General features: G+C 42.6%; 1 protein-coding gene across 2 annotated transcripts in view; it reads left to right on the top strand.

The window, feature by feature from the left end:
- The window catches only part of Rsu1 (Ras suppressor protein 1), a 180,688-nt gene that overhangs the window by 96,925 nt on the left and 57,205 nt on the right, over positions 1-26,558 (top strand). For both annotated transcript variants that reach the window (XM_041630832.1, XM_041630833.1), the window contains exon 8: positions 4,204-4,336. In XM_041630832.1, the coding sequence (XP_041486766.1) occupies positions 4,204-4,336 (133 nt within the window). The remainder of the gene's footprint in view (positions 1-4,203; positions 4,337-26,558) is intronic.

Raw genomic sequence — 26,558 nt, 5'->3', positions numbered from 1 at the left:
TAGGATCTTTGTGCATTATTTTCAGAAGCTTGCCATTAAAGACTGCAGGGTTTGTAAGACACTGTCAGGTAGTTAACCAGAGGCTATGCCCATACTTTAACATCTTGGTAGTTGGCCCGCAGTAGACCGTAGATTCTTCTTTCCTGTAGAAATGTGAAATCTTAAGTTCAAGGATGCTACATTGAAAATTTGTTTGTATCATACTTATTTTTTTGAGACAGAGTCTGTATAGGCCAGGCTAGCCTAGAACTCATACCACCCCGTCTCAGTTTCGTCCCCTAGCATTATTGATATGAACCACCATGCCATCTTGTCCTTGTGTTTTCAGGTTATTGGGGCAAGCCTTAGTACGCAGCAGAAAGGAGCTCATGATATAGTCCAGAAAAAGAAGCCAGCCCCCTTTCCTAACTGTCTGTGTCAATCAAATTTGAACTTTGAATTAACCGATGCTGGTCCATGGCATCTTCCCCAGTCTCTGCCATGACCCGTGCACTCTTACACTGACCCAAGGCCCTGGAAATATAGCACAGCCAGAAATCCTTTGTGCCTCAACACAGCTTGCCTTTGGAAGTCCCTGTTCCTCTTTGTGAAGTGATGAAAACCTCATATTCCTGTGGTCTCTGTCTAAACCACACACTCGGAGGAAGCCATTGCTACAGCCTTAGTTCATGGTAGTGGGCAAATGATGCAATGCCCTGGATGCTTGGTCTGCAGATTAGAACTGTACCAAGTGAAATTCAGCTATACTTCTCAGCAGGGTAACCAGCATTAGGGTCAGAAAGGGAAGAGAGTTCCCACCGAATTCCCTCCGATTGGGGGAATCCCTTTTGTTTAGAAGTCAGTTTGTGTCCTAATTCCATCAATCTGTAGTATTTACACCTTGTCCCAGTGATCTTTCTTTGATTCATTGTTGACAAGGCTAAGTGGGTCGGAAGAACTTAGATGCAGGAAGATGACAATATGTCAGCTTCAGTGACATGCCAGGTGGGTGTGTTAGAGGGGTTTGTTCACTTCAGCTTTTTATTGAATTGTTCCTGTAGTGACTAATACCTAGTACAAGGGACCTTGCTCAGGTGGTCGTGCATCCTAAGGACAGGGTATAGAGTGTATATTGTTCATGAAAGATACAACATATAAGAAATATGGACTTACCTTTTAATATTTCTATCATCATCCTCTTTAGGATAAGGGGACTCTGAAGGTCAAGCATTAGTGACAGAGTGGTATGGAAGAGATGACTTAGGAATTGAAAACCTAGATCATAAGAAGAAATCAGAGCTACAGAAAAATGCAAATGAGAGATTAGTCTCCCTCTTAGGAACCACAACAGCACTCCCTCTCCCAAAGTACACGAAATGATTTGGAGAATCAAGCTCATTAATTTTCCGGGTGATATAATAGCTGACCAATGTTTAATCATTAACTTGAGGAAATTGACAGTATTGATAATCTTGGAGAGCAATGTATCTGCTTGTTTTTGTACTTTATATCAACAAAATCAGTTTCTTTGGAAAGATGTGATTAATTACTTCTCTAATATTTAGTAATATGTCTTCTCTAAAAGTTATTGTAGGCTTGTAGAAATGTATTTTTTTATTTTTGAGATTATAACACAATTATAATGTTTCTCCCTTCCCTTTCCTACTTCCAAATCCTCCGACACACCCCTCATCCTTTAATATCATGGCCTCTTTTTTCATTAATATTTTTCTTTCTCTGTTTTTTTCAGTTTTTATAACAAAGGGGAAAGCATCAAAGTTGTTTTAAGAAGAAACAAATTTAACCACTTTGTAGCAAAAATTTTTGGAGCTGGAGAGATGGCATAGTCAGTAAAGTATATGCCCTGTAGGCATGAGAATCTCAACTCAAATTCCCAACGCTGTGTGAAAAGCTAAGCATGGGCACAATGGTGCATTCTTATCATCCTGACACTGGGCAAGACAGGAGGATCATGGGGCTTGCTGGCCAGTCGATTTCAGTAACCTCCAGGTTTATTGAGAGATACTCTGAGAAAAGCAGGGTGGCAGGTGAGGAAGACACCCAACATTTGTTCCTAGACTACACACATGTGCTTACGCACGTGCACACACAGACACACACACCACGCGCACACACACATGCATACACTACATATCACAAAAGAAAATAATTTTTTATCGTTTAGTCCTTCATTCCCAGAGCTCAGAGGAATGGGAAGATTATTTGTGTTGGTCTACTTGCATCTCAAGAATATATTTTTATTGTCCTTACCATCAGTTCTGGGAAAATGCCAGTAACGCGTCCAAACAGGACAGCCATGTCACTTGGCATGTCTTGAGAAGGGTAATTGCTGAGAGTCTCTGTTCAAACAGCCCTTGGCTGCAGAACAGAAGACTGAAATTGGACCTCTCAGGAAAAGGCTGTGGGGACTCTCCAGGTGAAGCCATATCCATTCCTGCTGTAGAAGTACTCTGTCTTTGATCTTGTCTTCTGTTGACTGACAGGTGGAAGGAAGTACCTTCATGGTTCCTTTTCTATTTTTGAGGAGTCCAAAAGTTGGGGCAGGAAGATTCGATTGATCATGAGTAGGTGATCCACAGGTGGGAGGGAACTTCCTGGCTTCAATGCTTCATTAACACACATTATTGATCTAGATGGACACGCACATAGATTGTTTTGGCCATGGCAAGAAAACAAGGTTTGGAACCAGATTCAGATTCCCGTGCTGACATTTTCTGATCTGGGGCACATTAGTTCATTCACCCCAAATGTCCATTTCTTCACCTATAAAGTGATGTTAGTAACTGAGCTCGGAGATTGCTAGAAAACTAAACGAGGGAGTAATTTCCTAAGGTAATTTGTAAACTGATTAGAGCGATACAAGTGTTAGCCTGCATCATCACCGTGTTAATGAGACTCACTTAGGACTGGTTTTCCATGTGCTCATCATTCTTGAGGGGTAGATACAGGGTAACACAGCAATGGAATGCCCTCCTATCACCTTACTTGGTTTTGTGCTTGATGAAGAACATTCTGGCGATCTGATTTGCCTTAGATCCACTAACACTAGTGTAGCACCATGAATAAAAACCCAGAGACAGAAATTGGGATTCAGCCTGAAGGTCAGAGAAGCAAAACAGTCAGCCACTGGCTCTTACCTCTACCTCAGTCCAAACTGGCGATCCTACGTTTAGGAATCTCAGAATGAGACACTGAATGAGAACTGTCTCCTCCTGTTTTATAATCCTCTCTAGTGCTGGGATTAAGGGTGTGTATACTACCACCTGCTTTCTATGGCAAGCTAGTGTGTCTACTGGGATTAAAGATGTGTGTCACCACTGCCTGGTCTATAAGGCTGGCCAGTGTGACTGTTTTACTTTTCTGATCCTCAGGCAAGCTTTATTTATAAAATACAAATGAAATGCCGATACACACAAGTGTCACCAGGAGGTTTCAATGTTATCTCTTCTTTCAAACTTTTGTTTTAGAGAATAACTTTGATTTTAGTTATATGCATGGGTGAGTATGTCCATGGGTGAATCTGTCCATGGCTATGAAGGCAGAGGTTCTGGATTGCCCTGGAACTGGAGTTAAAGGAGATTGTGAGCCATTTTATGTGGGTGTGGGGAACCAAACCTGGGCCCTGTGCAAGAGCAGTGTACTGTCCTAACTGCTGAGCCATCTCTCCAGTCCCACTTTCAGTCTTGAATAAGACTTTTAGTCTCTATAGAAAAACCTAGCAAAATATGGCATGCTGTACTGGACAAAGCATCTTCTTAAGTTGGTGCTTATGAACTTTTCTGTTTCTTCTCTTCCCCTCTCTTCCCCTCCCCTCTTCTCCTCCCTCTGTACTTTCCTTCCTTCCTTCCTCCCTTCCTTCCTTCCTTCCTCCCTCCCTTCCTCCCTCCCTCCCTTTCTCCCTTCCTCTCTCCCTTCCTCCCTGCCTCCCTCCCTTCCTTCCTCCCTTTCTCCCTTCCTCTCTCCCTTCCTCCCTGCCTCCCTCCCTTCCTCCCTCCCTTCTTCTTTCCTCCCTCCCTCCATTTGGTATCAGTTTCTTGAATCAGGGTATCATCATCAACACTGCTTATGTGTACCAGTAAGATTTGGGCTAAGAGCTTTAAAAAATAAAATAAAAATGACTTAGTGTACTTAAGGATTTCTTCATGCTTACCCTGTTGGATGACAGAACCTTCAGCTTCCCTTTCCTTCTCTCCATCTTTTCAGGCAATTTGGATCTAACTGGTCAGAAGCAGGTCTTCAAAGCAGAGAACAACCCCTGGGTCACCCCAATTGCTGATCAGTTCCAGCTTGGTGTTTCCCATGTTTTTGAATATATCCGTTCTGAGACCTACAAGTAGTAAGTAAATTATGCTTTTCTTAAACTTCAAACTGATTTTTAAATTAATATTTTAAATATTTAAATGTGTTTTTAAAAAACATCTTGGCATTTTTTTCTCTGTGTGTTGGTAGTGAGCACATAGCTTTGCTAAATGTTTTACTGAAAACTCCAGGTGGTAAATTGTCTTTGATAGATGTACAGTATTTTTACTTGACATGTTCAAGGGCATTTTTGCCAGTTCTGTTTAGAGAATTTTTAAGGTATTAAATTGGTTAAATATGCATTGTACTCCAGGAACTTAACCAGACATGTTAAGATCAGAGTGCCCTTTACTGTTCTGTATAGGAGAGTTACATGTTGTGAGAAACCTTGTTTAGCCTTTATTTATAAAATCTGTAGAGAATACCAGGCCAGCCATTCCATTGTGCAGAAGGTTTTACTCTAGTGGGATAATGAGCTCCAGTGGAAACAGGACAGACAGAAGATGAGGAGGGAAGAGAAAGAAGAACCAGCGAGCTTTAGGTCATGACTACACCATATCTCAAGTCCCCCCTTACGGTTAAGGGGGACCATGGGAAGCCCCTCCCACAATAACTGATGATTCCCACTTCTCTCTTCCTCGTGTTTCAGGGTTCATGGGTATCTTCCCACCTCCCGCCTACGAGTGCTGCCTTCTGTCATTTTGATCTCCCCCTAGCTCCTACACCCTAAGATGTTCATTTATCTCTATGCTTCCCTGGTTCCTAATGCAGAAGGCTAGTGTAGTTTTAACCATCTTCAGGGAGACTTGAGAAAAATCCAGTTGTATTTTATCTGCTTCTATTTTCAGCTCCAGTTTAGCATCCTGCCTGCTAGAGCAAAGCAAGAATATCAATAAAGGATGTGCTCCCTCAAGAGTCTCTTGGTTTCTTTTTGAGAATAGAAAAAGCCTTACCCCCACTCCCAACTGAAAACATCAAGGCTGTACTGGGCCAGTGGGTCTGGATCCGGTGACAGGACAGAGGCAGTCTCTGTAAATGGCCAGCTGTCATTCTGCAGTCTTCCAGCAGGGGTGCTGTAGAGAAGACTATGCTGGGGAGAGAAGGAAATACTCTGAAGCTTTGGGAACTTAGCTCAGTGGCAGAATGGCACAGGAAGGCAGAATTTACATAGAAGCTGACAATATGGCAGCACCTCCTTGTAGGTAAAACAACTACAGCATACCTTCTAGATAATGCTGAGACATTCATGAGGCAAGCCCTCAGAATAATGTACATGTAGAGTTCATTATTGTATATGGACTGAACAGGTATGTACAGTCATTATAGATTCCAGATTTTCAAAAATGCAAATATAACTCAGCCTTAGAAGTTGTTTAGTTAATGAAAATGTGTGAAAATATAATTGCAATTTAACAGATTATTTTGTGCTTCTTGGTAATTATTGGCATCATGGTTTTTTTTTTTTTCTGGCTCACAGCTGATAATTTTTTGTTATCAAATGCAAGGCTATGGAACTTTTTTTATGTGGTAATATGCAGAAAAGTGCCCAGACCAGCCTCTATTAATTCAGAAGTAGAGGAAGCATTGCTTTTTATTCCAATTAACAACTTTTGATTTAGTCTAAATTAATTTATAATTTATGGGAGATTAGAATTCATTGTGTATGAAAGCACTACTAAGTTGAATTTCATTTATAAAGATTAATTTGTGAGTTCTTGGGGTTTATGGTACCTCGGAGTCATTATTAGGCCATTAATCATCATTATACATCTTATCAATGGATTCAATTGATTCAGTCCTAGTTAGGATTCTGGATGAAGAAGGGGTATCTTGTTTACTTAGTTCATTAGTTATTTGAAGATGAATACGTGATGATTTTAATCAGTAACATATACATGTGTGTGTATGTTCACACCTGTATATGTATGTGTGTTTACCTGTGTGTTCGGGGGTAGTGCACAGGTACTACAGTGTGCACATGGGTGTCAAGGATGACTTTGGATGTCAGCCCTTGCTTTCCACCTTGTTTAAGATGGGATCTCAGAGCCGGGCGGTGGTGGCGCACGCCTTTAATCCCAGCACTCGGGAGGCAGAGGCAGGTGGATCTCTGTGAGTTCGAGGCCAGCCTGGTCTACAAGAGCTAGTTCCAGGACAGGCTCCAAAGCCACAGAGAAACCCTGTCTTGAAAAAAACAAAAACAAAACAAACAAACAAAAAAAAAGATGGGATCTCAGTGCTGTGTATGCCAGACAAACCTACCTGCAAGCTTAGCATTTCTCCTTTTCTATCCCACATGTCACCATGGGAGCACTAGTGAGTGCTGTGGTGTCTGTGTCCGGTCTTGTGTGAGTTCTGAGGATCTGACGTGCTTGCCTGGCAGGCACCTTGCCTGTTGAACAGTCTCCTCAGCCCTGATGTTTATATTCTCACCTCCTCCGTTATTAGCATCCTCGCCTTGAGGGTTGCTGTAACGAAGCAGTCTGTGTATTATATAAACCTATCTTGTGTGTTAGATTAACTGTGGCAAAGTGGATCACCTTCGGTAGAGTTAAATCAACGCTGAGAAGTGTAAGGAAGCGTGCAAAGACCATGTCTCCTTTTTAGGGTACCATCCACTACTCTGTTCAGCACTGAAGGGCAGGGTGCACTGTGACCTCTTCCCACCTCCTTGGGACAGGAGTGAATGTTGATGGCTTTCTTTCTCTCAGCTTTTTAAACCATATTCTGTCATCATAACTAGCATCATTTATAAGATAGGCTAGGTTAAAATATGGATCATTATGCAGTTAAGATACAGACTCCCAGGTCATAGTCATGAAGCGCTTGCATGTCCAGCACTGTTCTACATCACTCGTCCTCACATGTTAACATGCAGGACTGTTTGCAGCCTGGGGGCCTCTGCAAGGACATGGACAGAGAGACGCACCCTCGAGGTAATTAGCGCCCACCTCCATTCCATTACCGCCAAAGCAACATTGCATAGTGTCCTTCTATCAGAAACAATAGTACTCTAATTCTAAAAATTAAAAAATCTAAAACCACCTTTTCAAGTTTGACAGGAGACCACGTGGCTCTTTATTCATGGCTCTCGTTACTCTTGTGAAGGCAACTTCCATGTCCAGTGCCTAAGTCTTAGGTTCTCAAAGAACCTGAAGTTTTATAGTTTCTTTTGTGTGGGGGTGGGTAGGGGTATGTGGTCATGTGTATGCATGCACGTATGTGAATATGTGCACATGTGCATGCAGACTAGAGGCCAATTCTGGGCATCATTCTTTAGGAATGCTGTCCACTGAGACATGGTCTGTCACTGGCCTGGAGCTTGTCAAGATGGACATGCCGCCTGGCCACCGAGTCCCAGGGCATCACTCTCTCTGCTTCCCCAGCTCTGAGATTAAAGCCTAAGTGGTTCTTCTGTATGAGTGCTGGGAATCTACCCAGCCTCATGCTAACCAGAAAGCACTTTGCCAACTATCATTGCTCCCCAGCCATCCTTATAATTTCTAATAATTACTTCTTTGTTTCTTTATATCTTTTACTTTATCTGATATATCATATCTCCTCTATTTAAAAACACTTAATGTGCATACACATAATCTAATGTGCATAATATAATGTACTTATATTACTATATGGCCACATATTAAAGATACATGTACACCTATGAAAACAGTTTGATTTCGGCATTTGAAATTTTGAAATTTGAGGATAAATTCCTCCCCCACTTCCCCTTATCCAATTCATCCTTTACCTAGGTAGAAGCAGGAAAGAATTAGGGAACATTCCAGAAAGTTTTCTTTTCATGCAGGTGATTGAAAAATTTTCCCCAGTGCCTTTGACACCTTTAAGCACATCCCCAAGATGTCCTGGATGTAGGGATGTGACAAGCACAAGGCTGGCTCATCTGGTTTACAGGCTCTGATGGGCTACAGGGAAAAACGTGGATACTCAAAATGGACAGCGAATTGGTGATTGGGCAGAAATGAAACCCTAGGTTTTTGGAGATGATTTCACTTATTCAAAGAGGAGCTTAGTGAAGCAGTAAGAAGAGCAATAGGTGTTGGCAGCTAGGATGTTGATTTGTTTTTCATTGTGTGTGTGTATTTATGACATACATGTAGCGGTCAGAGGACAATTGTAAGGAATGGGTCCTTTCCTATTGTAGTCCCCAGGAGTTTAATTCCAGTTATCAGACATGTGTACAGGCCCCTCTACCCAGTGATCCATCCTATGTGCCATCTCACCAGCCCCGCCATATGGCTCTTCAGAGATGCTCTGAAGAATACATACACTCTGGGTGTTCATTGGTCGTAGCCATTTCTCAGGTGGAGACTGCTCTGTGTCCACCTGTCTTCTTGCTTCAAGGGGAAGATACTGGCTGTTGTGATTGTGTTACCCGTTATGTCTTGTGCCCCTGGTAATGTAAACTGAGTGGCTGAGTCTGGAGTTCGGGAACACATTTAAACACAGTAGCGTTTTCATTCCGTTGCTAAAGCACACATCACCTTTGAACTCTTTTGGGGATGATACCTATTCACCTACTTATTTCTATTTGACTTCTTTGATGTCTGTAGAAATTTGATGGACCCATCACTGCTTGTTACCTTTCCAGAGGTAGATTTTTTTTTTCCTGCTGAAGGAGCAGCCCGGCTGAAGTCTGAGTGCTTGACAAGATCTACTGTGAAAGGGAGTAGCTCGCACTTCCCACATTTCCATTTAGGCGTGCACACAGCGACCGCAGCCATTTTAAAAGCTGACAAGTTCACTCTTGTCAACAAGTTAACAAAAGGAGACATTTGACAAATGCTGGGCTGAAGACGTGTTAGTTGAAAGAGGCCTTTGGAACACGGGCGTCCCCATGAAGGGTGCAATTTGCAGTGTGGCAAGCCCACATTCTCATTCCCAGCCTGACTTGACACAAAAGATGCTTCTCCCTCGTTCTTCTACCCTGTGGCTTGCTTTTCTCCCCGGGGAAATACGCCCCCTTGGGGGATTCTCCTTTCACGTGGGTTAGTGGGAACAGTGCTCGAGGGCAGGTGGGCAATTACGAAAAACCACCAAGCATTTATTTCTCTTCGCTGGGGAATCCGGCAAAACCAGCCGACTTGCTTGATTTATGAGGACTAGTTATTTTATCTGCATGTAGAATTAAAACAAACTTACCTTTCCTTCTGCACTGTGGGCAAACCTGTCCCAGGGTATAATGGACATAAATGGGCTTTATTAATCAACTAACACATCGTCTAATAGCTGCTGAGTCAGAGCCTAGAAGTTCTTTAAGTCACCAGTGCATCTGGGACCCAGGCTATGCATCTGGAACCCAGTTTGTGCTCCCTTACCAGTGTGTCTGGTACCCAGTCTGTGGGCCCTTACCTATGCATCTGGAAACCAGTCTGTACCTTTGCCAGTGTATCTGGAACCCAGTCTGTGGGCCCTTACCAGTGCATCTGGAAACCAGTCTGTACCTTTGCCAGTGTATCTGGAACCCAGAATGTGGGCCCTTACCAGTGCATCTGGTATCCAGTCTCTGTACCCTTACCAGTGCATCTGGAACCCAGAATGTGGGCCCTTACCAGTGCATCTGGTACCCAGTCTCTGTACCCTTACCAGTGCATCCGGAACCCAGAATGTGGGCCCTTACCAGTGCATCTGGAACCCAGTCTGTGGACCCTTACCAGTGCATCTGGTACCCAGTCTCTGTACCCTTACCAGTGCATCTGGAACCCAGAATGTGGGCCCTTACCAGTGCATCTGGAACCCAGTCTGTGGGCCCTTACCAGTGCATCTGGTACCCAGTCTCTGTACCCTTACCAGTGCATCTGGAACCCAGTCTGTGGGCCCTTACCAGGGCATCTGGTACCCAGTCTCTGTACCCTTACCAGTGCATCTGGAACCCAGAATGTGGGCTCTCTCACTCTAAGACAGCCATGTGAAGCAGGGAATCATATCTAATGAAAACTCTGAAAGCCTTTTAGTTTTTTCTAGGGAATTGTAGATGGATACACAAAGCTAGCAGATGGTTTTATGAATATCTTCAGAAAGACTAAGGAGAGGGTTGAACCATCAGGACCTTTTGATTCTCTCTGTGAATTTTACATACTGGTAAACAGTATACAGTACACTGTAGATCTTTTTGGTGTAATTATTGTGTCTGGAAATAAATTAAGCCACATGCAAACAATACCTCTGTACAGTAGAAATAAACAGGAAAGACCAAAGCTTTCCTTAAAGCTTTGATATAGAGATTGCTTTTAATCTTAAAAGTTGACTATATTCTACTCCCAGTCATTTATAATTTCCTTTATACCTGCTACATATGTATAGCTGGCTTCCTGTTTAAATTTAATAAATGTATCATTCTATTTCCCCCACAATATACGATGAAGTTCAAGCTTTTGGCACCTCTGGTCCATTTTGTCTGCACATGTCTTTAACAAGGATCAGTACAGCCAGCCAGTGGTGGCGCACACCTTCATCCCAGCATTCCGGGGGCAGAGACAGGTAGATCTCTGTGATATCAGGGTCAGCCTGGTCTATAGAGCCAGATTCAGGACAACCAGGATTATACAATGAAACCATGTCTCAAAAACCAAACAAACAAAATGTCAAGGGTTGCTACAAAGTATTAAAGGAAAAAGAGAAAGCCATTGAAAGTATTAAATTTTGGGTAGGGTTGTGTCACATCTCTTTACTTTGTACAGGCACAGCAACAAAACTACCAGGACACTTAGGTGGAGTGGGGAAGCCAACCTTAGACAAGTCACAACTGACTCTGCCCGAGGCTGCAGAGGCAGCCTTCCATACATGTTGACCTTTGAGACATTTTCAAACCTTGCTGACCTCCTGCAGAGACCCATTCCCTTAAACTGCACTGAGCCTGAGACTGCACCTCCACCTCTTCTTTCAAAGGGTGTGCCTTCTGCAAGCACCAACCACACCCCTTCACTAACAAGTGATACAGTCCTTAGGTGTGTTTGGGGTTGACTTGTAGTCAAAAACATACAGGTACAAATTCAATCCTCTTCGGTGACTCAGAACTCAGTGTTCAGTATGGATTTGGGTACGTTATAAGAAGGCTCATGTCCACTTCCCATGGGTGAGCAGCTCTGGTCTGCCATGCTGTGCCCACTGTGATGTTCTGCTGTGCCATGGACCCACAGTGATGGGGCCAAGCAGGGTGTGTGGACTTACCCCCTTGAAACTGTGAACCAAAATAAATCTTTTCTTCCTTGAAGTTGATTTTCAGACATTGTGTCACAGTAATGGAGAGGTAACAGCTATACAGGCAAACCTCAGCTGCCCATCCGCTCTGAACGTTCAGTAGCCAGCTTCCAAGATAGCCACCAGTTTTTAGATTCCCACTTAGTGTCCGCATCTTGGTACATTGTACCACTGTGTGTCTCTCATAAATGAATAAAGTAGAATAGTTTATCTCTGCCAGAGAGGAAAACAAAAGAAATATAATAAGACCTCAGAGAATTAAGGATCATGATGACATTGGTAATTGTGAGGGTTGGTTCCAAGAACAAAGAGTCAATCATTTGCAAGCATAAAAGCATGAAATCATCACCATTACTATCTTTCTTGAGTTTTAATAGCCGCCATGTTGTAAAACTTCCAAGGACATTTCCAAGATTACTTGCAGAGCTGGAGTGATGACTCAGCAATTGAGAGCCCTCTCTCGGGGTACCTGGGTTCAGTTCCCAGAATTTATAGAGTGTCAACCAAAAGCCTGTAACTCAAGGTCCATGGGATCATATGGTCTCTTTTGGTCTTTGCAGGCTCCTGGACATACGAGCACATGAACTCACAAAATCAAACACCCATGCACTGGAGAGAGAGAGAGAGAGAGAGAGAGAGAGAGAGAGAGAGAGAGAGAGATCTTTTTTAAAAATTGTTTGAAGCTATTTGCTTGAGTGACGATCCTATTTCTCCCTATTTCTCTCTAAATAAATGTAACTCTCTTAGAGCTTGGCTAGGCTAGTTTTGTTAAGGTGATGGCATTAAATCATAAAATCCCATAGCTTTCATTTTTCCCCATATAGCACATGGACTGTGAGCACAGAATTTAAAAATGTTTATGTAATAGTGACTGTCAACATTTGATTTAGTTGCCCAACTCTTTCTCTGTCTGGTCATAGTTGTAATTGTCCTAGTAAAGTCGTGCTTCCCTTTGAGGGTAACAGGAGATACATAGACTGTTGGAGGAAGAATGTGGAATATTTTTCTGTCTTCCATTTTTTTTGGAGAATCACTTAAGTTTTGCATTGAAGGATTTTTTTCCTTTCTATTTTGTGTCTTAGAATTATTAAATTTCACACATAACTAATATTTTTAATTGGACATATTCATAATTTATTCTATAAACAGTTTTTTTCCTTTATTCTTTTAAACGTGTTTATGAAGATTTGTTTTCTCTACTCTTGTGTTAAATGATTCAATTTTTATTAAGAAAGGTGCTTTCCATTTGACATTTCCCGTGCCCTGATACTCTGCGAGTTACACTTGATAGTCTTCACCCGCCACACCTGTGAAGTTCAACCTGCGAAGGCTTGAAATCCAGCCTTTAGAATCTTGCTGGTGTTCCAGGTGGCGTCTATACAAAATGACACTTGATAATATCCTATTTTGGAATGGTTCCCTCTCGACATGCTTAGGTAGAAATCCAGACTTTGGAAATGGTCCCTTCTGATGTCCACAATGACTGTCGTGGTTTTCCTCAGGTCCTCCCTCTAGTGTGGTCATGCCTTGAGGATGTCGATTTCCTGAGATTCTGCAGGGACCTGGTGGTACCAAGGTTGACAGGAGGTGAAGCCCTGTGCTTTGTACTTTTCTCAGTGACTCCTGCAGTTGTCATTAGAAATTCCTGATTTACCTCTAGAGGATAAAAGTGGGGGCAAACCTGCTCTGTCTGTGGAGGAGATGTTTATTCTGAACTTTGCCCACAGAATCCATCAATTGATCATTTTAAGGTATGGAATAGCCTCTTCCTCTTTCACCTCTTTCTTTTCCCCGTTCTCCTTCTTCTCCCTCCTTTTTCTTGTCTCCCATTCCATTCCTCTTTTCCCACCCTGTTCCTCCTCCTCTTCCTCTCCTTTCTTTCCTTTCCTCTTCCCCTCTCTTCTTCCTTTTCTCCCTCCTGTTCCTCTTTCTCTTTCCTTTTCATCCTCCTCCTTCCTTCTCTCCCTGCTTCTTCCTCCTTCTCTTTCTCCTTCTTCCTCTCCTTTTGCTTCAGTATCCCTTTCCTTCCTGTCTTCTCTCCCCCCTTCACTCCCTCTCTTGATTTTTGATATTCAGACTTTCACTGAGCTTCTGTATAGCCTGTGATGTGTGGCATGCCACACTATGATGTCATTTTAAGACTAGTATAATATGTATAATTTCTCACACTTGACAGGAAGAAAATAAACACCAACTACTCTATCCACATTCCCCAAAGGAAATATGTCAGGTGATTTCCTATTCAAGAGGAACTGTTTTGAGTTCCATGATTAGATAGTAGTCACTTGATATAATCACTTTGACCTGTCCAATATTGACATCTTCAGTGACAAAGATAGCCCTCCGTATTGATAATCTTTCTCAGATTCCCCAATTGGAGCACTCAGAGCTCAATGCTTTCTATCCAACTACAGTGAAATATTGCTTGAATTTACTTTTTTTATTTGAGAGATAAATTAAAAAGTGGCACTTTTATATGATCAAACTAAACTGCCTCTGGTTTCTATTCTCTACACAGTTGTATCTTATTTTATTGCATGCTAGCTTTTCACTGAACCCCAAGCTCTTATTCTAGTTGGGCATTGTTGAAGGTGTTATTTATTTATTACTATTATTTTTGGCAGTTAAGTGTTTTTCCTTGTTGTCAGGCATATGGGATCAGAGTGAGTTATGTTATGAAAAGTGTTTCAACCAACTTTATCAGATAAAAACTTAAACATAAGTTATATTCACAGACGTTTGTCAGGGTTCCAACTTACTCATCAAGCATCAGGGAGATAATTTTTATGTTTTATTATGTTGAGTTTGTATATTGTTTCATGTGTGATTTTAAGATTTATGGTATGAAAATGTTTATGGTAAAGAAAATAGTTGCTCACTAGTATAGTTATTTTTAGCTAGCTTCATAATAGTAATATGTGAAGCCCATATTAGTAATGTAATAATTCTATTATCTTTAAAATATTAAATATGTAAGCCTATACTCAGTCTCTGCCCAGTTAGATAGTGGTTGGTTAGTGGTTGAATCAGATGCCAAATATGAGTTTTTCATGATATGCTAAATAAATGACTACTCTGACTTTTAAAAAATATTATTTTGTCTTTTTATGGGGGTTTCTGCTCTGGTAATTTTACCTTAACTATTGGAATTGGTTTACTGGCATTGACACTGGCATTTGACTTACCATACCATAATGCAAGCCAGTAATCCCAGGCCAGCTGTCAGGGGGGTTGGTTCCTTCTGAGGACCATGTGGCAGTGCCTCTTCAAGCCTGTCAGTCACCCAGGTATGTGGGTTCCTCTTTTCCTGCTATGTGGGTGGATCCTTCTTCTTGCCCTGGTAGATGGATGGCTCTCTTTCCCTGCTCCTCTTCACCTATTTTTCTTTCTATGCCCTTCTGTTCTGTGACCAAATTTACATGTTTTTAACAAACAAGAACACCAGTCCCGCTGGGTTTAGACTCATCCTAATGGTCTTAGTTTACTTGATTTCTCCTATAACAATACTGTGTTCAAACATGGTCACATTCTGAATTTAGGGTAGGATTTACTAGATCTTCATCAAATAGTAGGGCTGATGGAAGAGAACGTCACCCCTACTCCATAATATTGTTACCCAAGTGCCGTAGAATCATCCTGCCGTCTCCTCTGAGGTCTTGTGTTCCCACCTGTACCCCCTCAAGATTGGCATCTGGAGTAACATGTCCCTGCAAAGCACTTCCCCATCCATGCCCCCTCAAGATTGCCATCCAGGTACTGTGTCCCTGCTTGGCATCTGGAGTAGCATGATCCCCCAAAACACGGTTTTCACCATGTTTGCCACAGGCCGGCTCCCACAAGGTTTTGATGCAGGCGAATGGTTTTAAGGCTAAATCTTGTCAAAATCCAAGCTGGTCTGAATTTGAAGGTACCTTGCGAATGATAGAAAGCTAAGAGAATGCCAGTCTTTAGCTAGAGGGTTCAAGAGGGAACATTTCATAGATTGTTGCCCACTGGACACCATTTCATTTCCCATATAAGGAACTTGTTAGTTTCTTTTCTTGTCCCAGTGACCAAGCATCTGATAGACAACATAAGAGGAAACGTTTGTTTTGCCTAAGATTTGGTTTCCGGGATGCCAGTCTATCTAGCTAGAGGGACAGTGGCAGAACAGAGCAGTGCACAGATGATAGCCAAGGAGCAGAAACGGTTACCGTGCTCTTGGGCTGGCTGTCTCCATTGTTCCTTTACACTGTGTCCGGGTCCCCAGCCTGGGAGATTGGCACCACCTACGTGTAGGGTGTGTCCTCACCCTTAGTCTGCTGTAGAAGTGCTGTAACAGATACACCCACAGGCATCCCCCAACAATCCTGGGGGTTTCTAAATAAGACCAAGTTGACCATACCAGTGTCACAAAGAGAGATGCCGTTTAGCAGGCTTTTGTGTCACTTGAATGCTCCCAGTAGACATGTACTGTTTCAGGGGACGTTTTCAGCCCTATGTGACACCTGTTGGGGTTTTTCCTGTAAGTGCGCAGGCGCAGTCTGTCCCAGCCTGGAGTCCAGCACTCATAACTGGAGCTGGCATACTTTTTAAAATCATTGTTCCCACTTTGACTCATGAGATCCCTGAGTGAATGGCCAAGATGGCAAGCACTTTAGAGTTCTTTCCTCTTGATGCTAAATTGTTTTACTTTCCCAGAACAGCCATCAAAGATAAAGGACTTGTTTTCATACTATGCAACATGAGACCATAAAGACACGGTGACTCTACTGTGAAACTCTGAAGGCAGAGAAAGGAGGAAAGGCTCTGGGTAGTGATTCTTTCTTTCTTATTTATTTATCTATTTATTTATTTATCTATCTATCTATCTATCTATTTATTTATTCAATGATAGGCTTACTATTTAAGTAAAGAAACAACACATGAATTCTAAAGAGAATAATTATAGCCTATGTTGGTCTTAAAGGAAGTTTCAAGGAAGGGCTGGAGAAATAGTTCAGTCTCTAAAGTGCTTGCTTGATGACCTGCGTTCAAGCCCCAGAACCCACGTTAAAAAGAACATGGTGGCACATTCCTTTAATTCCAGCACTTGGGAGGCAGAGGCAGCTGGATCTCTGTGTGTTTGAGGTTAGCCTGGTCTACAAAGCAAGTTCTAGGACAGCAAGGGCTCTCTGACAAAAAGAAACAAAACAAAAAGTTGGGTGAGGTGCCTTGCCTTGCTTTGTAATAGAGAGATACATGGAGCGTGCTAGATAGCCAGCCTAGCACACCTGGAAAGTCCCAGGGCAGCGAGAACCTATTCCTCAAAAACAAGGCAGACAAGACCTGAGAAACAGTAACCATGGTTGACCGCTGGCCTTCACATGCTCATATGCATAAGTACACACACAGCTCCTCCACACGTGTACACTTACACACACACACACACTCACACGCATGCGCACACACACACACACACGCATGCACACACACACACCAGCGTGGCTTCTATCTCAGTTCTGCTTTGATGAATGATCTCACCAAATTTCTGCATCTTTAATGAGGTAGTTTCTGAATACATCTTCTTTTAGGGTCATTCCAGCAACTATTTCTGAGTTCTTTATTATTCTAGAGAACATGGTTTATTGTTATACTAATTCGTTATTTTTTAAACATAGTTTAATTCTTGATTTTAACACCCAATCAGTTTTCCTTTATTGATTTCTTTTTTTTAGCAAAGGAAGACAATGATGACCCCAAATATAAATTGTTACAGGAAAATGAATACAAGATAAAATTACCAGATCAACCTTTTATTCTGTACTTTATGGAATATCTAATATATGTTTGGCAGTAACTTATTCTTACACATGAATTCCTGACACTTTCGATTTGTCAGACTTATTAATCAATGCAGTCAGCATCAGAGCAATTTTATGAGACTTACCAGTCATCAAAAATTTATTATCAGATAAATCAAAGAAACAACGAGCATCTTAATAGGGTAGAGAAAGAGGCATGTACAGGACCATTTAAGGCTGTGCTTTTTGTCAGTTGTGTGTGATCTTTACAGCCAATAGCAGAGAACTTACTCATAATTTCAGACAAGCAGTCAGCAGGGCAATCGTTATCTTCGCGGGGGCAACGTTTCTGTTTTTCTTCAGAAAAATATCGTGCTTAGCTTACTATGAAACCCAGGATGCTAAATAAACAGGAGGTAGAAAGCATCATTTCCAGTGTTTTGCAGACATAGGACCTGCACTTTCTTCTGAATTTCCATAACAGAATTACCGGCGTCAGGCCTTTGGGCATGGTGGCAAAGCCACACAAAGGAAGGGGTGGGATTCAAATTGCCTTCCATGTAGATATATTTCACATGTTTCTTCTGAAGAATGGAAACTGACTTTGGTTTACTAGATTTTGATATTCTTTAGAAGGTTTAATTAAAGATTTGGCTCTGTGGTGGGGGCTGAGCTGCATGGAAGGGGGTTTCTCTATTATCGCTAGTTCTTTCTTGAATGTATCAGTTCCTCATGATCCTCAGGACAAAAGGGCCCTGGCATGACAAAGCATTTATGCAGAGCCACTGAGGCTGGACCTAGAATGGCAGGGCTATGAGATATCCCATGACAGACACCTAATTTCCACCACAGACCTTCATGTTAGCTGAGTCTCTGCTGAGTGTTCTTTATTTCCATCCTTGCCTGTGGAATATTCAGGTATTCTTCCATTTTCAGCTTTAACTGTGCTTTCCCAGATCCCTTGCTACCCTTCTGCTGTAGGGTCCTTCTACTATTTCTTCAGGACCTTTCCTTTTCTTGGTAGCAGTCTTCATGATGGTTGTAATAATTGCTGTCATATGTAAGGGTTTACCAGGCACCAGGCTTCTTACATGTATGTACTATTCATTACTGTGAATACTACACATATTTTGGGAGTAATATGTGTGTACACACACTCACGAATGCCCACACATGCTTTTGCTTTATGAGCCTGGCATCTCTGAAGGTGAGAGTCCTGATTTCCTGATTATGTAGCTTTATATGTGGTATGCTCTCGTTGATTACATAAACGAACCATCTCATGCAGAGGAGTCTTTGGCAGGTCACCTGATGTCTTCAGAATAATTCCGTTCTGAGGTCTGAAGTGGACCAAAGTGTGTAGCACTTTTTGTTTTTTTCAGGGAGTTGCTAAATACTTTGAACATTAAAACGCATTCTCAGTATGTGGTTGAAGGAGATTAGGTCTTTCCAGGTGCTTCTTGTTTTTATAGCTCTCTTCACGTCTAAGTACCTTTCCTAACTTGTCAATGGCAAAGTGATGCCTCACTTCAGAGGGAGACCTGGGTGAATCCGAGGGTTTGCTACTTGCCAGGCTTTTGTTTGTCCACCAAGGGATGTCTTCCTAGGACTGGGAAGTATATGACTGTGTTTGTGAGCCTGAGGAGTATTTCTGAGGGACATACAATAAACTAGGAAAGGTGATTTTCCCTAGAGGGAATAAAATCCACAAAACTAGTCGAGGTAATATGGAGTGGGCATATTCTCTTCACCTTTTAGGTTTAAGTTGAGAGGGAACGTTTCCCGTCATTTAAAGAACACAGGGGTGGGAGTAAGGAACGTGGCGTGGAGGTGCCATACTTGTTCTCATACTCAAGGAGGACTGTTTTCCTTCCCTCCTTCAGTTTTGGGGCCTGTAAGCTAAGATGAAATGTGTGTTTCAGACTGTTTATGTGTGATGATGAGCACTTTAAATCTGTTCTTATTATGTGTGCTTGATAAAAACTGCCTGAGTGGTGATCTTTTAATAGCATGTGTCTTGCAACTAGCAAATTTATTTTGGTACCAAAAGCTAGATAGCTCCAGAGGAATGTAAATTTTGTCAGTAAAAGTTTTGTTTGATAATACTTAAAAGTCTTGAAACTTTTTTTTCAGCTTTCTGCTTTATTTCTTTTTTTCTAAGTTTAGTTAACAAGATGGGGCAACAAGAAAACTGGTAGCCACAGAGGAAAATCAATTTTATAGAGAAATATGATTGGAAAAGATATGATGGCAAATAGTGAAAACGGCTCCTTGAAGCCCACCCATCAGGTGAACAGGTTTTCCAGGGTGACTTCGGTTTCACTGCAGTTCAGATAGAGAGAGTCGAAGAACAGTAGGACCGTGAGTTACTTTCACTAAGGAAGTTCAGAGCAGGAGGCACCGACCTCTGCAAGTTTTTCCTTTGCTGATACCTAAACAGATTAGTGTGTGACAGGTTCCGTTCCGGTTGCACTCACAGCATAGAAGCCACTTTCCTTGACCTCCACCTGTGCTGTAGACTCCATGGGGTCTGCATTCACAGGCCTCATCTCCCATGAAGGCGTGGCTCAGAGATGTTGGCATCCACCTCTGCTTGCAGGGGCAAAACAGTCACAGGAGAAACTGAACAGCAGGTAGACGAGGCTTGTGACAGAACCAAGTGTCAAACTCAGCCTTTCTTGTTTTAAAAACTCCTTTTCAAGTGTCCTTCTTTCCTTGAAGTAGGAACTAGTACCAGAATGCAAAAGCTTGGATCCCCCTAAAGCTCATTTCCCAAATGAACCTCTTTCTTCATCCTGCTTTAGGGTAATGTCTAAGAATGAATGAAGGAGTGACGTCACTCTGTTACACTTTTAGATGAGGTTGCCCCCTCAGCAAAGCTCTCATACTAAGAGCCAGCTGTTGGTGTGGCCACAACTAGATCCTGAAGACTCTGACCTAATCAGTGATTTCATCTGTGATGGATTTTTAATTTGGTGGCATCACTGGGAGGTGATAGAACACCTTAGCTGGGTCCTCAAAGGAGAAAGCCAGTCACTCAGAGAATGTCACTGCGGCTTTATCTGGCTGGCCCCAGGTTCCCCAGTTCCATCTCTTCTCTGCTTCCTGACTTCATGAGGTGAGCAGCCTCCTTTACCATAGATTTCTGCCCAAGGTCTCTGCACAAACCTCTAACAATGAAACAAGAGAATGATGGACAGGTGTAGTAATAAGGGCGGCGGGGCTGCGTTCTCAGCACCCCCGGCCGCCTGCCCGGCTAGCTTATGCCCGAAATAACAACACACAAACTGTATTCATTTAAACACTGCTTGGCCCATTCTCTTCTAGGCTAATTCTCATATCTTAATTTAGCCCATTTCTAATCATCTGTGTGTAGCACCCCAAGGTGCGCTTACTGGGAAGATTCTAGCCTATGTCCATCCTGGGTCGGACCTTCATCGCGTGTGTCTGCCAGGGAGCAGGGCATGGCGTCTCTGCTGAGGCGTCTGCTCCGGAGAGCAGAGCTGTGGAGTCTGAGCTCACTTCCTCTTCCTCCCAGCGTTCTGTTCTGTTTACTCCTCCCCCCTATCCTCTAACCAATAAAATGGGCCAAGGCAGTTCCTTTATTAGCCAATGACCTTCCTCCATCAGACAGGAACCTGAAACTAATGCAGAACAAGTATTTTCTCCTTTAATGTTGTTTTCTCAGCTATTTGGTCACAGTGACTAGAAGTCTGTTACACACCTTCATTGGATGTCAATGCGTAGAGATTAATGAGATGTTCATGAGCACTTGGCTCGTCTGCTTTTGAGCCAGTTCACTGGCCTACAGAGACATATATGTTCTGCTTTACTTGAAGATAAATGTACTAGGGATCGCCAACAGGATCTCCCTTCCTCCATCTTTAGTCCCCAAAGCCTGCCCTTCCATAAGTCACCTTGATTCTGACTTAGCATGCCTGTTAGATGAGTTGTTTTGATGCAAAAGGTACAGACCAATTTTCTGGGCAGCTGTACTCCCTGGCTCAATGGGTGTGTGCACATTCACTGTAGGCTTCATGGTTGTATTTTGTAGTTGACTTACGTCATTAATATGTGCCCTTTCTATTTGTTCATTTAGTTAGTAAATTACTCTGTGTGTATGGCGGTGAGGGGTTGGGTGCATGTGGGTATGTGTGTGTGTTCCTGGTTATGGAGCTCAGAATACCCCCTCAGGTACTCTCCTCCCTGGGTACTGTCTGCTTTGTTTTTTTTTTGGGGGGGGGGTTTGAACCAATCATTAGGACTTGGAGAGGACCATGGGGCTCAATGATTCTGCTAAACCAGCTGACCAGCAAGCTCTAGGGATCCCTCTGCCTCTACCTTCCCCAGCCCTGTGATTACAAGTGTTTCCTCCATGCCTGGATGTTTATGTGAGCACTTCACTGACTGAGCCAGCATCAGCTCAGAGTAGGATTGTTCTCTAGCATGCTTGATTTCTCTTTGAATTTTAAAATGGACTTCTGGCCTTTTACAGATTATCTTGTATTAGATTGGTTTACAGGAAGTAAATACACATAAAGAACTTTCACACAATTTCTTCTTTGTGTCTTTGTTTTCTTATTAGCTGTAGACCTTGGTTTTAATTTTTTTACCCTTATGAAGAAGTGATTATTCTCCGAGAGTCCCCTTCCTTGAGGTGGGAAATAGCACTTGAATGCAAAAACTAAGACCCAAAAGCACACTTCTCGACTGAGCCTCATGACTAGGGCAGCGTGGCGTGAGGTCCACTAGATGCCTGAGTAGAAAGTTGTCATCTTCCACCATTGCCTCTTTGTCTAGGTGTGTGTGTGTGTGTGTGTGTGTGTGTGTGTGTGTGTGTGCATGTGTGTACGTGCATTCGTGTGTCTTTTCTGCATTATCGGAATTTATTGGTCCAGACCCATCTGAATACATCAACTTATATATTTACATGAATTGTGGCCTTCCACTAGAGCATGGTCAACTTACCAAGGACAGCACTCTTAAAACTGATTAACCCATCTCTCAGTAGCTAGCAATTTCTAATAGATTTTTAGTGGTGGGCCATGATGTCCACCTCATCTCTCCATGCTGAGGTTCACCTTTAATTCTGCCGTGAATTTGCACGGGGATGTGCATGTTGTCACAACCACTGTGTGTTCATATGCGTAGCTGCCATGTTCAGTCAGGAAGACACTGTTTCGTTATATTCATCCACCATCACTGGTTCTTATAGTCTTTCTGTTTCATTTTCTACAACGATTCCCGAGCCTTAGGATGGGGAAATATGATAAAGATATGCTATTTAGGGTTATTCTCTGCATCTTGGCCAGTTATGAGTCTTTGTGTTATTAACATCTAATGCAAATATTAGATTCTCCAATAAGAGTTAAAAGATGCATTCATTAATCAATGGATTTAATGATAAGCCATTAAGAGTCAGTTTAATATTATGCTCATTTGGCAGAATAATAGTTATGGGTTTCTATGCTGGGGCCTGTGACCTGTCTACCACAGGTTCTTGGCCTGAAAATGGTGCCAGGCATGGTTTTCATCTTGTGGAGCAGGATTAAATTGAATTTAAGTCCAATCAGAAAGTGACTGGTTACTTCCCTGATGTCTATGCCTCTATTGCACCAGTGGGCTTATCTTTCCAGGCCAGGTATTTTTATAGCTCACAGAATTCACAGAAGTGATGATTACTTTCTCCTCTGTTGTATGCATAGCACCTTCCAGCACTATAAAAGCAAGCCACTGGGGATGAGGCTTCTGTGGTTGTACCAGCTTGGTATCTCCATGTTCTCTGTTCGAGAATGTGGTTTCTTCATTGGTAAGGTGTTACGGCCAGGTTCTGAAGGTCAATCAACAGCATTGTCCATAACATGTAATGTTTGGGGGGTCTATGAGACTCACTGTAAGTAACAATTCAAAAGAGGTAGCCAATTTCTGGCACTGGCTGGCACTGGGCCTTTAATTTGCTGCCATATGGTATCTACTATGGGCACTGTCCTCCTATTATAGGCTAACTTCACTTTAACTCTGTGTGCATGTGCGTGTGTGCACGCGTATGTATATATGTGAAAGATTCTACAGTGTGGGTCTGTCTTCATGTGACTTTTTCAAAAGGTTTTTTGAGTTATTCATCCCTCCCAATATTCCTCTGTCAGAACCCTACCTTCAAAACATGCACAACTACCTAAAATAGTGCCTCCAGCTGGAGAGCAAGGTCCAAGACCCCTCACCAGTCTAGAAGAGACAGCTCAGACATCACAAGGCAGAAGAAGTACCCAGATCCCACTATAAATCTGAGAATGTAGATGTGGAAAGGCATAAGCAATTCCTTCAGCCATTGTTCAGTCTTCAGGAATTGGAGCCTCCTGCTTCATGTTGAGAAGGAGCCATATCCTCCAATAGAGAGTGGTGGTATTTATCCCACACCGCTATCACCTGTGATGCAGCCTGACCTGTTGAATCCAGGGACACACAATTTGCGGAATGCTGACTGCTTTAAAACACTCGGCTTCTTTCCAAGCAGCAGAATCCCATCATTGGCCGGCTCCAGATTTAGTACTGAATCTTCTTACAGATTGGATTAGTGTCTATGTTACTACAAAACTTCTAATTAAATTTTCATTGTTAATTAAGGGTTTCAGTGGAGAGGGTGGCATTTTATAGTTCTAAAGAGAATAGTGTGAATTCCTTTTAGTTATGCATATCAGGGAGGGAGGGAGGACTGCAGAGAGGAGTTATAGCTAGAATTGAGGGAGAAGTCCTTTTTTTGAGGTGCATGTGGTTTAATAGACAAATGTGGCTGCCTGCCTCATGAATGAGACGCAGCCACTGCACTGAACGTGTTGGACCCACAGCCTTCTTCGGCCTGTTTCTGGCCAGTGAGCCTTTGCAGCTCCTAGAGGTGTATCTTTTCCTTGGGGATCTGGAGAAGGCATTTTTGTTTTAAAGACAGAACACTGTTGTATAATTAAAGTTTGCCTTGAACTCATGATCCTCCTGCCTCCACCCCCAGATCTTGAGATGATAATTCAGCACCACATGCCCAGCTTGAAGCCTCCTTCAAGCCTCCTGAATAGCCAGGAAAGATGTATGCACCAAGTGTGGAATGTCTTGATGCTGCTTGGGCATGACCCTGAGGAGGAGGGCTCTGACACAGGTTCTACCCTGGAAATTTTGACGGCCCCAAGAGGAAGACAGAATTTATGTACAAAGTGGACCTTTGGGAACTGCAGGCAGGAGATCTGGGTTCAAAGTGCAATCTTACCTTTTGTCTACTGGAGGAGTTACTTTTTTATTTTTAACTGAACATCTCCATTGGAGGGCACTTGTCCTACAGTAAGTCACATCTTTACAGTATACAGTTTGACATCATTTTCCAAGAGCAGCTGACTGAAACAGATAGGCATGTGCTCACCAACCCCAGGGTTTCTCACCTCACAGGGCTAACATGCATCCCCTTGCACCCCCGCACCTTTATCCCCTGTATTTGCAGGCATCACCAGCCTACTCTCTGACTGCACAGTAGTTTCAATTTTTTCTTTTATTATTGAACAATTTTTTATAAAATATGTTCTGGCCTTGCTTTCCTCTCCTTCAGCACCTCCCAGATCCTTCTTACTTCCCCACCCAGCTAACTCCATGCTTTCTCTCTCTCTCTTTAGAAAGCAAACTAACAGACAAGCAAACAACCAAAAGAGAACAAATAGAAAAACAGCAACAACCCAAGAAACTCATATATAACATCCATAAAAACACAAGATCAAGATCGGAAACCATAATACACAGGCAAAGACCAGTAAGACCAATAAAAAAAGAGCACCTCAAAACAATATGAGACCAAAAATGTCTACAAAAATTGTATTGAGTTTGTTTTGTGTTGGCCGTCTACTGCTAGGCATGGGGCCTGCCCTTAAGTTTGGTTAGTATTTCCAGTGATAATCCATTGGAAAAAATTATTTTTTCCTTTGCAAATGTATGTCAGCTGCAGATATCTTCTTGATAATATCTTCTCGGTTAGGTGTGAGAGCCCATGTTCGCTTCTCCCTCTCAGTGCCGGGATCCTATCTGGTCTGAACCTGTGCAGGCTCTGTGCATGCTGCCATAGTCTCTGTTGAGTTCATGTGTGCATCAGTCCTGCAGTGTTAGACACTGTTTTCATAGAGTAGTCCACATCTTATATATCACAGTCCGCAACAGTAGCAAAATTATAGCTATGAAGTAGCAATTAAATAACTTTATGGTTGGGGGTCACCACAACATGAGGAACTGTGTTAAAGAGTCTGTGTTTGTTCCCATCTGCTGCAAGATGAAGTTTCTCTGATGCTGGTTGATTGAGGCACTGACCTATGGGTATAGCAGAATGTCATGAATCATATCCTTGTTTTATTCCTTTAACAGAACAAGAGTATTTGATTTTTCCCCTAGTCCTATGGCCTTTCCAGTCTAAGGTTCATGGCCCCCTTAGCAGTGTCAGGCATGGCATCTCATGGAGCAGACCTTAAATCCAATCGGAGAGTAGGTGGCTCCTCCCCCAACATCTGTGCCACTGTTGCACGAGTAGATCTCACAAGCAGATCACTATTGTTGACTGAAGGATTTGTAGCTGGGTTAGTGTTTACCTTTCTCCTCCAGTAGCATACAGAATACATTCTAATAGCAGGAACACTGGCCAGGAGGGCTGAAGGCTCTAGTTAGGCACCACCTTGACATCTGTGTTCAACAAGGTATGTAGGTGTTGTCAGCGATAGGGCCTTACCAAAAACTTTTGGAACACATCTAATAACCATGGCAATAGCCAGTGATGTTTGGGGTTTTCCATGGGTCCCCTTTGGCCAATTTCAACCAGATGTAACCCATTCCTGTCATTGGAAGTTTCACTTGGTGGTGAAAGTTGTCTAGTTAGAGCATTGTCTCCCTTGCTATTTGATAATTCCATTTATATTTCTTTCACATATGTATTTATTTTAGGAACAATTTCCCGTTTCTGCCTCAGGGTGCTGGTGTAGGCACGCATATGCCATGCCCAGCTTTTTCTGTTGGTGCTAGTGATTTGAGTTCAGGTCCTCACACTTGTAGAGCAAACCCTCTTGCACACGGGGAACTCAGGCCTGGCCCAGCAGGGAGTGGCCTGTCATCAGATCGCTCGTACCTCTCCTGGCACTGGAGTCCGTTGACACCTGTGTTAGAGTCATGTCACTAATGTCCTTGTACTGCAGGAGGCTTAGTGATCGTGTGGAAAGTGGACGAGATTATAGGAGATTTTGTTTTTATTGTCATTGTGTTCTAGCT

This window comes from Microtus oregoni, unplaced genomic scaffold, assembly GCF_018167655.1.
Source record: "Microtus oregoni isolate MIOR12 unplaced genomic scaffold, Mior012 000035F_ref0000213, whole genome shotgun sequence".
Lineage (NCBI taxonomy): Eukaryota > Metazoa > Chordata > Mammalia > Rodentia > Cricetidae > Microtus > Microtus oregoni.
Note: the sequence above shows the minus strand (reverse complement) of the source record. Positions and strands in the feature narration are given on the sequence as shown.